At 36.2% G+C, this 13,539-nt stretch overlaps 3 protein-coding genes across 3 annotated transcripts; all 3 read left to right on the plus strand.

Moving 5' to 3' along the window:
• Positions 1 to 4,219: 4,219 nt before the first annotated feature.
• On the plus strand, positions 4,220 to 7,454 carry EDB82DRAFT_565832 (uncharacterized protein; the record flags this gene model as incomplete). Its single annotated transcript, XM_065609810.1, has 7 exons — positions 4,220 to 4,487; positions 4,614 to 4,953; positions 5,322 to 5,885; positions 5,979 to 6,045; positions 6,097 to 6,193; positions 6,249 to 6,915; positions 7,342 to 7,454. Exons 1-7 carry the CDS (start codon positions 4,260 to 4,262, stop codon positions 7,452 to 7,454), a joined length of 2,076 nt encoding a protein of 691 aa, XP_065466142.1. The 5' UTR covers positions 4,220 to 4,259.
• An 886-nt stretch (positions 7,455 to 8,340) lies between these two features.
• Positions 8,341 to 9,657, plus strand: EDB82DRAFT_522653 (uncharacterized protein; the record flags this gene model as incomplete). The annotated part of the gene is made up of 1 exon (XM_025729820.2): positions 8,341 to 9,657. One exon carries the CDS (start codon positions 8,341 to 8,343, stop codon positions 9,655 to 9,657), a length of 1,317 nt encoding a protein of 438 aa, XP_025587226.2.
• A 31-nt stretch (positions 9,658 to 9,688) lies between these two features.
• On the plus strand, positions 9,689 to 10,630 carry EDB82DRAFT_522654 (uncharacterized protein; the record flags this gene model as incomplete). Its single annotated transcript, XM_065609102.1, has 2 exons — positions 9,689 to 10,043; positions 10,095 to 10,630. 2 exons carry the CDS (start codon positions 9,689 to 9,691, stop codon positions 10,628 to 10,630), a joined length of 891 nt encoding a protein of 296 aa, XP_065466143.1.
• Between the last annotated feature and the right edge of the window lie 2,909 nt (positions 10,631 to 13,539).

The following is a 13,539-nucleotide window of genomic DNA, read 5'->3' on the forward strand; positions in this document are numbered from 1 at the left end:
CTTTACTTTAATAGTATTATCTAAGTCCTGCCTCATTTAGATAATTAAGGATTATGCTGGATTTACATTATGCTATTTTATATAGCTGCTATTTGCAAGAAGAAATAAGTATTATTAAACAGCAATAGAGAATATTATCTAGCTTAATTAGGACTATTAAGTGTTAATCTGCCAGCAATATTAAGCAGCTATTTAACCCGGCAGTAGTATTAAGTCTTATTTTTAATAGCAATATTAACTTAAGGGCTAAGTGCTTAAGGATATTATAAATTACTATAATGCACTTAAACTAGTTAACCTAAAGGTTATTATAACCCCCGAAGATGATATTAAGGCAATTAGCTAGCTTATTATTTTATATATATATAGCTATAATATATACTAATATCTTACTATTGCATGCAATAGTATTATCTGTTATTAGCGAGAGGCAGGGTATAATACAGCAGAGGAGTAATAAACCGAGGTGCAGCTATAGATATAGATAGGAGGGAAGTATATATACTACTAGACCGTTTAAGATAATAGCAATAGTAATAGCTTGCTTAATATAGCTAATATAGCTATATTAGCTAATACTACTAGTTAAAGCGCTATAGATAAGGTTATTACTGTAAGTTAAGCTTAATTAAAAGAGGAAAATACTATATAACTGCGAAAAGGTAACTTAAAGGAAAATATTAACTATAACTTATTATAGATTAAAAGGGTAAGCTAGGTATAATACTTTAGCTCTTAGAACTTAACTAGTATTTATAATGCAGTATAGTGGCTATAGGCAAGGGTAATAATAGGCAGATAGACTATAATATAAGATAATAAAGAAGCAGTCTATAAATAATTATTACTTAGCTGGCTTAAATAGAGCTTTAATTATAAGGTAAAATATTACTGCTAGTAACTTAATAGTATATTAAGATATTATAATTATAATAGTTATAATTCCTAAGGGATAAACTAGTTTATACTAGGTTTATATTAGTAAATATATAGTATTATAATCCCAGCGGTTATATTATATATACCTTATAATTTTCCTTTAAATAATACTAAGCTTACTTATACTAGAGTAACCCTTATTAGTTTACTTATATATATATAACTTACTCTATAGCTTACCTCTTATATTATAAGCCTTTTCCTAAGGCTTATTACTATATAAGTAAACCCTTATATATATATATATTCCTTTAGTATTAAATAGAATCTAGTTTATTAGATTTTAATAAAATATCTTTACTTAAATATACCTTATATACTCTACTTACTGTTAAGAAATATAATACTTTACTATACTTAGTATTATAATACTATATATATTTATTAATATAAAACTAGTAAGTAAACTAGTTTATCTATTAGGAGTTATCACTTTTATACTTTAATAACTCTTCTTTAAACTCTATTATATTAATATTAAATTATATTTATATAATAGCTCTTATTACCTTAAATTAACTTAATATTTTTAATTTTAAATAGTAATTAACTACTAAGACTAATTAGCCTTTATCCTAGGAATTCTATATTATACTTATAAATATCCCCTGTTAAAAATCCTATTGAAATTACTATAGTTATAATGCATAAATATAAAGAAATTTATATAACTTTTTTTATTATAACTCTGACTTTAATTATAATAGTTATAGTTCCTAAGGGATAAACTAGTCTATATTAGGTTTATATTAGCAGATATATAGGGCATTATAATACTAAGCAAAATAAAGTATTATATCTCTTAATAGTAAATATAGTAGGTAAGGCATATTTAAGTAAAGATATTTTATTAATAGCTAATAAGCTAAGTCCTATCTAGTATTAAAAGAGTATTTATATATATAAAGGTTTACTTATATAGTAATAAGCTTTAGGAAAAGGCTTATAATATCAGAGGTAAGCTATAGGGTAGGTTTTATGCATGCATAAGTAAGCTTAGTGAGACTCACTCTGGTATAGGTGAGCTTAGTGTTAGTTAGAGGAAAATTATAGGGTATATGTGATGTAATCGCTGAAATTATAATATTAATAGAGTTTCCCTAGGTAAGCCTCTATACTTATATTTATAATAATACTTTCTTTACTAATTATAATTAAATACTATAACTATTATATTAAATATTTTTACCTCTATTAATTATTTTAAATTGCTTATATTATTAAGGAATATAGTTTCTATAAGGTTATCTGTTATTTAATAATAATATATATTAAGTAAGTTTTCCTCCCCTATAATACTTTAAATATTATATAAAAGAATCCTAAGGGAAAATAGACTTAAAAGTCTATAGCGAAATATAATTAATATTATTTTATCTTTTATTATAATTAACTAATTCTTATTTATTATAGTATAACTTAAGCTAATTAATAGGCTATATAGCCTATTAAAAGTCTTCTTACTTATATATTTAAAGGCCTTAATAACTATTTTATAGCTATAGTGTGACGGTTGGGTTTTCCAAGGGATAAACTAGTCCGTTCTAAGTTTATGTTGGCAGAGTCGTAGGGCATGTGATACTGAGCGATTGCGAAGTGTTACGTCTCTTAATAGTGAATAAGGCGGGTCAGGCATATTCAGGTAAAGATGTTTGATTGATAGCTGTTGAGCTAAGTGTACTAACTAAGGCTAAGTGAATGTATATATACTAATGTCTACTATGTTGGGAGCGACGATGAGTTGGGTTGTCGTTGGTCCTGGAGCGATGCGGTCCTGGAGCGCTGTCGGTCCATGTAAGTGTCGGTCCATCGTCGATTGGCCGATCTTACGATACGATGTGGGGAAATGAAAAGTAGAAAAGTGGGGTACACGTGACGTAACCGCTCAGGTCGTAACATATAGCCTTATTAATTATAGTAATTATATAATTTAATAGTATAGTATAATAATATCTTAGCTATAATTAAAGTTAATTTAATATATTATATATTAAATATTAAATAATATATTTAATTACTTATTTATTATTTTAGCTAATTATCTTATTAAATAAAAGTAAAGAAAGAATATTATATTATTAAATATTTATTATATATTTATTTTAATATAAAGTTTTTACTAAAATCTTTTATTATAAATCCTTATAGTCTTACTAATATTTTTACTAATTACCTTTATTATTAAAATCTTAGGTTCTTACTAGGAAAATTATTATAATTTAAAGTTATATTAAGTTTTTAAAATAAAATAATACTAGCTATATTATTATTAATTAATACTAAGTAAATATATATATACTTATAATAGCTTATAGTTTACTTTAGGCTTATACTATTAGTTATAACTTATCTTTTAATTTATATTATAAGCTATAGGTTATAGAGTCTAGTGGCTTATATTTTAATTAAGCTAGTATAGGTAGTTAATATAATAATTAGTGAGAAACAGTAGGGTGTATATAATTATCTATTGAGTTATAATATTAACTCGCATAAACTGCATATTATTACAGCCTAAACCTAAACCTAAACCTAAACCTGATCCTGGGGGCGCTATAGCTCCATATATAAGAATGCAGTATAAGGTCAGGGACCTTACATCCTAGTCTTTTGCGCCTTAGCGCAGCGAATGAGACCCATATCGCTTTGGTCAATAACGTGGCGCTGATTGGCTGAAGATAGCCCAAACCCCATACTTAGGGTTAGCGCAACGCAGAGGAAAGGGAACTTCAATTAACATAAGACAGCTTAGGGCTAGTAAGATATAGAGAAAAGGGTCTTTACTATTATATATTAAACCTAACCCTAGTGCTACAGTCTAAGATTAAGTGTTATACAGTGGGTTTAATTTACCCCGCTTTACAGGGGGTAGACTTGGATTTCTGATTGGTGCTTGGGTATACGTTCAGATAAGATAACACTTTAACAGCAGCGCGTCAAGTTCTGGCTCCGATTTATCGGCGTCTGTAGCGACAACTGTGAGATCTAGCCAGAAATCATTTTTAATTATTTTTAGAACTAATTCTTCAGGCCATAGCGCTCAAGCCTACGACAGAGCTCGGCCCTTCTAACCCTATATACCCGTTTATGCTTCTTTCTGAATATCGGATTGTTATTTGTCAGTGTTAAAGTAAAAAAAGGGTTGATTATATTGTTGTTAGTTCTAAGTTACATGTGTCTGAGAGGAGCACAGCTCCTGACATAGTATCCACATCCCAGCCATCAGTAGGTCGGACCACCTTAGCCACACTGTCTCAACAATTGGATACCTCCCAGACAGCCGATACGGTATCAGCTCGGCTGCAGCCGTCGCTCGAGATATGATCCGGCTGTTTCCTAGCTTGAGGTTCGCCTTGATGGTAGGCATCGGGGGAGGCGCCCTAGCGCCAGAGAGAGACATCCGCCTTGGCGATGCGGTTGTCAGTATGCCACAGGGCAAGCTAGGAGGAGTGATACAATACAACTTTGGGAAGAAGCTATCGAATGGTCAATTTCAGCAGATGAGCCAGCTGAACTCTCCTCCAGAGGTGCTGTTAGGAGTGATTTTTGTGATGTGACGCTGGCACAACGACCCGAGGAAGCCAGATAAAATATTAAAGCACCTAAAACTGATGGAGGATATTCCTGAATATTAACGCCCTACAGAAGACCGACTATACCGTGGCGACTATAAGCATACAGGTGGAATAACCTGTGCAAGTTCCGCGATAAATAGGCTCGAGGAGCGACCACTACAGGTGGATAAACGAGTAATTACTGTCCACTATAGCATCATTACATCTGTAAACTCAATTATAAAGAATGCTGAAGAAAGGGATAAATATACTCGAGGTCCAGAACTGAATTCCTTAAGCTTCGAGATAGAAGCTGCCGGCTTAATGAATAACTTCCCGTGCCTAGTCATTCAAAGAATCTGCGGTTATTCGGGTTCACACAAGACCGCCGAGTGGCACAGATATGCAGCACTGGCAGCGGCGGCTTATGCTAGAGAGCTTCTTCCTGTTCTGAAACCTCGTAAGGTGAGAGCATTGCCGTCATATGCCGGCAAATTTAAAGATAGTAAGTAGCATCGTCTAACAAATTCAGATAATATTTGCCTCGTTTCCACAAAGATGTTCTACGTGAGACATGCGAGGGTCCTGGTTGGACTCTAGCTTTGATCCTGGAGCAGAAGGAAGCGTGAGAAGGAGAGGAGATTGGTGCCTATGACACGGCCATTACAAGCGACATGACAATAAGTTTTTGTGCTTTCATATGCTAAAGAACTGTAGTCTTATCAGGCTTGAATACGAAGGTCAATCAACCTTCCGATGGCGTTCAAGACATGCGGTTTCGACAGCTCAATCAAGAGCATCAAGCTACCCTCGATTGACTTACCCTAGTTGACTACGGCGCTCAACAGAGCGACTACTTCGGAAACAGACAACAAGGAACTGGACAATGGTTTCTGGAATCCACAGAGTACCGAGAGTGGATAGAAGCGGACGGCAAGACACTATTCTGTCCGGGTATTCCAGGGGCCGGGGAGACGATATTGTCGTCGATTGTAATTAACGATCTCTACACGCGATTTTCCCACGACCCCAACATTGGGATCGCCTATATTTACTGCAACTTTCGGCGGGAGCAAGAGCAGAAAATTGTCGATCTGTTGGCAAGCCTGCTCAAGCAACTCAGCCGGGGCTGGTATCGCCTGCCGGAGAGTGTTAACTCGCTTTATGATAAGCACAAGAAGAATGCGACACGTCCATTACTTGGGGAAGTGTCGGCAGCCCTAAAGTCTGTGGTGGGGTTATATGTAATGGTGTTTATTACTGTTGACGCGCTTGACGAATGTCAAGCACTTGATGACTGTCGGGGCATATTTTTGTCTGAAATCTTTAGGCTCCAGGGCAAATTTATGGTGAACATTTGCGCAACATCAAGGCCCATTTCCGACGTCGCCAGTATTTTTGATCGAGCTCTATGACTTGTCATCCGCGCGACTAATGATGGCGTCGCCCTGTATCTCGAGAGAAACATGGGAACGCTACGGTCAGTCGTCAAAACTAACCCGCGGCTTCAAGAACAGATCAAGACAGGAATATCAGAGGCCGTGGGCGGAATGTGGGTGCCCAGTGGAAATCGGCGCGGAAATGCTTGCTGACAGTCGCACAGGTTTCTCTTGGCCCATATTTACCTTCAGTTCCTCAAGGACAAGGTGACCGAGAACGATGTTCGAAGTGCCTTGGAAGGAATCCAGAAACAAAAAGAGGTATCTGGGGGCGACATACCCAAATTACTATAGAGCGCTTACGATCAGGCAATAGAGAATTAATAGACAGGAGATGGGGCTCAGGGAGTTCGCCATACTGGTCCTCTCATGGATTACTTGCGTGAAGCGACAGCTTACAACAATAGAGTTACAACATGCACTTGGGACTAAGAAAGGCAACCGATCACTAGACACCAGAAACCTAGTACCCATCGAGAGTAGAGTCTCAGTATGTGCGGGGCTAGTCACTGTGGACAAAAAAAGCGACATCATTCAGCTTGCCCACTACACCACGCAGCAATACTTCAATGGCAAACAGAACGAACTTTTTCCAAACGTGAGATCCAATATGACCACGGCGTGCGTAACTTACTTGTCATTTGATGCTTTTGGTAGCGGATTGTGTCGGACGGATCAAGAATTTGAAGAGCGAATGAGATTGTATCCGTTCTATCACTACACTACACACCACTTGGGCGATCATGCTCGTCAGATTCCAAGTCTACGCCAAGAGGCCGCTGACTTTCTTGAATCCGGAACGAAGGTCGAGGCATGCGTACAATCACTGATGTATAGAAATTGTGGTTACTTTCAGGTGTGGAAACGTGACGAATATGTGCCACAGCAAATGACTGGGCTGCATTTAGCGGCATACTTGGGGATCAAGGATGGCGTGCAAATACTGACCATTAGGAATCCTATGAATCATAGAGACAGATACAGTCGGATCGCATTGTCTTACGCAGCAATGAGAGGAGATCATCATTCAAGCCCCACTTCAACAGCCGTAAATTAACGGAAACTAAAATTGTCAGGCTAAAGCGAGAGACATAGCCTTCAGTTAGTAAACACCGTGTGGCGGAGCAAGAATCTTAAAGAGCGCAAAGCGCAACCAAGACAATGGTAATTCTAACGACATGCGAACTCTATTTCGATTTAGCCACGAGTCGTCTCATCCCAGCTGAGACTTCACAAGCCATCTCCTTCTTCAAGATGGCCTCTTAGCAAATCCTATTCCTGAGTGCTGTCATCGGCGCGCAATTCCAAGGTTAATTAGTCCGCTCGCGAAATTGTTTGTAATAACTCTTTAAGATATTAGCAACCTCAATCCCCCTCTTGTGCTAACCCATAATTCTAGATGCTTCCAGATTCGAAAGGTTACTTCTGGCTGCGTGTTGATGACCTTCTAAAGGGCGTGTTCGCTCGTGCTCCGTTTTTCTTTAGGGCCGTGATAGAAGCTCTGTGGGAGGTCGTGCGATGATGTCTGGCCGGTGTACTATGTAGACGGCGATGGAGGCGGTGAACTTGCGAGTGCACCCTACTCACTAAATAAACCCAGGTGGTCGTCCTTACCCACTCAACCAGGAGTGACTACCATTCATACTGTCGTTTAGGGTGTTCCCATGGGGATGATGGTAGAAGTCTGTATCATGGGAGGAAAAATGGTTTCGCTTACCTAGTTGGAATGTCGGCCCTAGTCACTTTGACAATCGAAATTGTCTACCTAGTCCACGTGTGAGGAATATGCCGCTCGACCTTTGCATGGGAATGATTAACTAGATTTTCTTGGTGTAACTCGGCTGACATGAGCTGCTTTACAAGACAGCCTGTTCCCACTGGAGTCTAGCTGAATCTTAGGTAGGGCTAGTAAAGTCATAGTTCTGTGGCAGTACGTCTTCTGGTGGATGGATGTGTACTCAGGAGTGAAAATTACGGTGGGTGCAGCCCAGGCTTCAAAACACTGTTCTAGAGCAAAACAGAATCCTCATCGATGACTATCTCTTTGAGTGTAAAAAGCCTCCATTTCGTACCTTGACCCACTTGACCCCATCTACGTGAAGGTTACAGAAGCTTCGCCGTAGGCAAAGTTGAAAAGGTTGTCTTCTTCCGTACCTGGTCTACCTTCCTTACGGTATAGCCTTCTAAATCAGCTCTTGCAATTAGTTGATAACCCTCTATAGCGAGTTGGGTACAAGTTGACCCGTAGCGGCTAATTGGCTATATATCCTTGTCGTGACGCCACTGGAGGCTTGTTACACTCAAAGAGATAGCGTCTTGGACTGTCAGCGCCTCTTTTATAATGAGGGTATGCAGGTACGGCACTATTTACCCCAGCAGGAACCCCTTCCCGTACAATATTCACAAAGATGGCTCATCTCATGGTTTTAATCGACAAGCGGTCCGGCATCTCCAGTATTACAGTCTCTGGTTTATCCAGACTCGTCGCTCTATTCTCAATCATCCCTATCCTGTTAGCAATTCTAGGCCTTATGGCATGGCGTTTCCTTCGATGCAGGAGAAGAAGGACCGCGGAGAACTTAGAACTAAGCCCGTTTCGATGGAAACCGTCATCTCTCAAATACTCGACTCTAATAATCTATCTTGCCCTCATTTTCACCTTGATTATACTACTCGAGGCTGCTAGGCTTGCTCTCCCAGAACGAGGAGCATCTGAGGCAGCTGCACGGTCGAGCGCCGCCAGAGAGGTGGTTATCGTAACAAAAACGTTAGTGGTTAGAGCAGATTCCCATCTTGTAACAATCATTCCGACGCAGGCCCAGGCATTGTCTGTATTCTCAGACGAGGAAACAACGTTCATAGAAACAGCCCAAGAACCAACTGAAGGGTGGCTTACAGTAGGCGAGGTTAGCCCATCATTAACAGATCCAACTTCTACTGAACAACCCACAGCTGTGGGCTGGCTATCGGACCCGACATCAATTACAGAACCCGGTGAACCAGTTTCAGGAACAGGATGGCTACCATTATCAGAACCTGATCCTACTTCTACTGAACAACCCACAGGTGCTCCGCCGGGATCTGTAGGCTGGCTACCGGGTCCCACATTAACCACAGAGCTGCCGCCTGCTGCACCAGGTCCAGGTATAGGATGGCTGCTTAACGAAGATGCTGAGTTATCGCCTCACACAATGTACTTCATCGGCACATTCCTGCCAGTTCTAATAGCGTCAATCTTTGCGATCCCATGGAAGATACTAGACCACGACGTCAAGAGTCTCGAGCCCTTTGCTCAACTGGCATCTTCCAGTGGTAAAACCGCGCCGCATAACCTACTTCTTCACTATAATGGCGTCTCTGGATTTATGGCCGTATTCACTGCGCCGTTCACCGGTCACTCAGCTGTGGCTCTTTCGACGTTCTTGAGCTACAGCTCGGCTCTGCTGATCCCCCTAGCGACCGGGAGCATTGGCCTCACCCTTCAAGGGGAATGTCTCCAGAACTGGAAAAAGCAATGCTCTGCGGCACTCGAAGCAGCAGATCCCACCATCCGGGCAACACAGGGACTGCTCGCAGCAATGGCTTGCGCCGTTATCGTATATGGTCTTGCTGCGAGGGAGGACTTTCGGAGTGATGTCCGACCCGCGCAGCATGCTGGGGATAGCAAGCCTTTCTTTGAACCCATATTTATCTGCTGTCGTACGCAGGATCACTTTGCGGCCTGATGGAATGTTTTCAACTGCCAGAGCCGCTGCAATGTTCGAGGGCCGAACATTCCAGTTTGGCTATATCAGCTATGCGACGGGAGAACAGGAGTATGGGATTATCGTCGCGAATGATTTCATTGAGAGTCATGATCAGATATTGGGTTCTCCTCCGGCGCTTGATGTAGGAGCGTCGAAGCGATGGATTGTTTCTGGGATATTAATGAGAGTGATTAGCTTTACTATCTTTATACTGAGTGTATGTATTCTGATCCTCTACTATTCAATCACCTATACGGATAGTGGGTTCGAGAGATTCATGTCTTCGCAGAAGAGGTTTGGGCCCCGGTTTCTCTTTGCTCTTTTTGGAGTTATTGTTGGATTTGGCTGGACCTCCATCTTCCATGGTAGGTTATGTGTATTGGTCACTAGGAGGTTCCTACTAATGATGAGCTCAGAGCTGGCAATCGTCCTTCCTGCCTGGGACATGTATCGACGTCCATCAAAGCCCGAACGGACTGTCCTCATGCCCTTGAACCCGAACCCCTACGTTGGGGTTATTGCATATCTAGCCCGCAGGCATAAACTGCTAGCGGTGGTCGCCATCATGACTGTGCTAAGCGACTTTCTGCCTATCATGTTCGCCAACGTTCCTTTCAGTAACGCAATCACATGGAAAACACACAGAATCTGCGTGTGGATGAGCGTAGGGGTGCTAACCTTCATGCTTGCCGTCCTTGTTTTCATCGTCGGGATTCTCCTCTGCAAGTTCCAGCGCAACCAGCTTCTATTTATAGGAACGGATCTCGCTACACTTGCGGCGGTTTTGTACTTGGTGTGCCGGTCGGAAGATTACCTTGCACAGGTCAAGTACCTTTCGGTGGCTAGAGAGGCGGATATCATAAAGCGGATTAAGTCGCTCGACTCGAGATATTCTATTATTAGCATTATAGGTGAAGATGGAAACCCGCATATTACAATTCGAGCTGGTTAAGAAGGCAGGGTTTAATCTCGTATGGCCGTCGACTAAGGTTCTCTCAAACGCTTTCCCGCATATGTGGAATAAACCCTCTATGTCACAGTCTGAGCTCAGTATACAGGTGGACGGAGATGCGCGGGTTAGAATATAGTCTATTGCTACGGATAAGTACTGCAGGCAGGTCAGGTTCTATTAATAAGATATAGCTCAAAGAGCTACGTTTAGGATCTACTATCCAGTACCCACCTGTAATAGTTGTGATTCCCAAGGGATAAACTAGTCTATACTAGGTTTATATAAGCAGATATATAGGGCATTCTAATACTAAGTATAACAAAGTATTATATCTCTTAATAGTAAATAGAGCAGGAAAGATATACTTAGGTAAAGATATTTTATTAATAGCTAATAAGCTAAATTCTATTTAATACTAAGTAAATAAATATATATATACTTAAGGGATCCTTAAGGGATTACTTAAGTTTAAGGTATATATAATATAACCGCTAGGGTTATAATACTACTATATATTTAATAAATAAATTTCCTCTCTATATAAAATATAACTTTTTAATATTTTATTAAAATATTATAGAAAAAAAGTAATAATATAATATTTTATATAAATAAGTTTTAATTAATCTAGTGTTTAATATTTTCTATATTTCTTAACTATATAGCCTCTGCGAGTATATATAATAAGTAATTCTTTTAACTTGGAATTTAAGCTTTTACCCTTTTATACCCTATTAACTTGATCTCTAGTCTAGCTATTATTCTAGCTAAATAAGTAATTAGGGTTACCTAGATTATATAGCGGTTATAAGTAATATATAGGCTATTTCACTAGGATAAAATTCCCCTAGGATAATAGTAATAATTAAATTAAAAATAAATAAACCTTAACCCTAAGTTAATAGGGAATTAATATTAAATATTAAGAATAGGCTTAGAAAATAATAAAAGAAATAAATAGTTTAATTAATTTAATAAATATAGAGTTTATATCTTATTATAGTAATAATAAAAGTAAATCTATATAATTATATTAAGTTAAATATATCTTTATTAATAGATATTATAATAAATAATAATAGTATTATTATTTAAATTTAATTAGATTTAAATTAAATATTATATTAATAATATTATAATTATTTATTATTATATATAATTATAAAAAAGTATATAATAGATTAAATAATTTAGCTTTATAAATAACTTAATATTTTACTTTATTTAATTTATAAGGTAACTATTAAGCCTAAGATTAATAGAGTAAAGTATTATTATTATAATTACTATAAAACTACTAAGGAAATACTATAAGTAGTAGTTATATTTATAGTATTATTCTTATTATAAAGGTAATACTCTTATATACTATAGGACTTAATAAATAAGAATATATAACTATTATTATATATAACTATATTAATCTCTAGGCTAAAGATATATAAGAGGTTTAGCTCTAAGTATAAAAGCTATTACTTTTTAATTTATAATAAGTTAAATCTTTTTATAAATAGAACCTATAGTAAATATAAAATATAAGTAAAAGAGAGTAAATATAACTAAGAGTATATAATACTTTAATTACTATATAAAGCCCTATATATAAGGTATTAAATTATTAACTTAATATAGGGTACTAAGATTAATATTAATAGCAGTTTAGCTTTTAAATATATTAATAATAGTATAGCTACTAAGGATATTTTATTACTATAGACTATTTAAGTATATAAGAAGGAATTAAAGAAGGCAGAGGTAGAATAGTAATATTAAATTATAGCACTAAGTAAAGTTAAAATTAAGTTAAAATAAGTATTTTATTTTTTTATTTTATACTTTATGCTAAGCCTAAGTCTTCTTAAGTTTTCTTATAAATTTAAAACTAAAGAATCTATATAGATTAAAAACCTAATATATTAAACCTAAGTTTCTTTTAATAATTAATTTTCCTAATAAGATAATATAGTAATAACTAAACTCTATAATAAAAAGGCAATAAAAAAAACCTCTATATATATAATAGCTTTTTCCTCCTATAACTAACTATTAAGTATCTTTTAACTTATTTAAATATTAAGGCAGTTAATTAATCCCTAGTCTATCTATAGCTGCATTATATAGCTAATTAATATAGCACTATACTGCCTAGAAGAAGAAGCCTCTATAGTAGTATTTATAACTATTTTAATAGCTATTTCCCCAGTGAAAAGAATACTATTAATATTATTTTACTTAGTAATAATAATAAAGACTTAAAGTAGCTAAGGTATAAAGCCAGATGCCTCTAAGAGGCTTAATATAATAATAATAACTATAGTTTTAATAGGCTAATTGCCTTTAGCTATAAGCTCCTTTTACTCTTTATAATATATTTTTAAACTTATAAGCTAGGCTAGATAGTAATAGGGCTTAAGTAAAAGCTTAAGAATTTAAGGGACTTTAAGAAGAGGCTTATTACTATAACCCTAGTAGTTATATTTTATATACCCTATAAATTTTATATAAGTTAACCTACTTAATTATAAACTTACTTTATAAGTTTACTAGACTAATTATAAGTAGATTATACTTATATAGGGTTACTATATTCTAAGAGTACTTATAATCTAGGATTACTATAATCCTTAGATTTAAGTAATCCCCTAAGGATCCCTTAAGTATATATATATTCACTTAGTATTAATTAATATACTTAGCCTACTAGCTATTAATAAAACATCTTTACTTAAATATATCTTACTTACTCTATTTACTATTAAGAGATATAATACTTTATTATACTTAATATTATAATGCCCTATATATTTATTAATATAAACTTAATATAGACTAGTTTATCCCTTAGAAACTATAACTATTATACTTATAAAAAGGGTTAATAATATCTATTATAATAAAGTTACCTTCCT

Source organism: Fusarium venenatum (genome assembly GCF_020744135.1).
Source record: "Fusarium venenatum strain MPI-CAGE-CH-0201 chromosome Unknown EDB82scaffold_1, whole genome shotgun sequence".
Lineage (NCBI taxonomy): Eukaryota > Fungi > Ascomycota > Sordariomycetes > Hypocreales > Nectriaceae > Fusarium > Fusarium venenatum.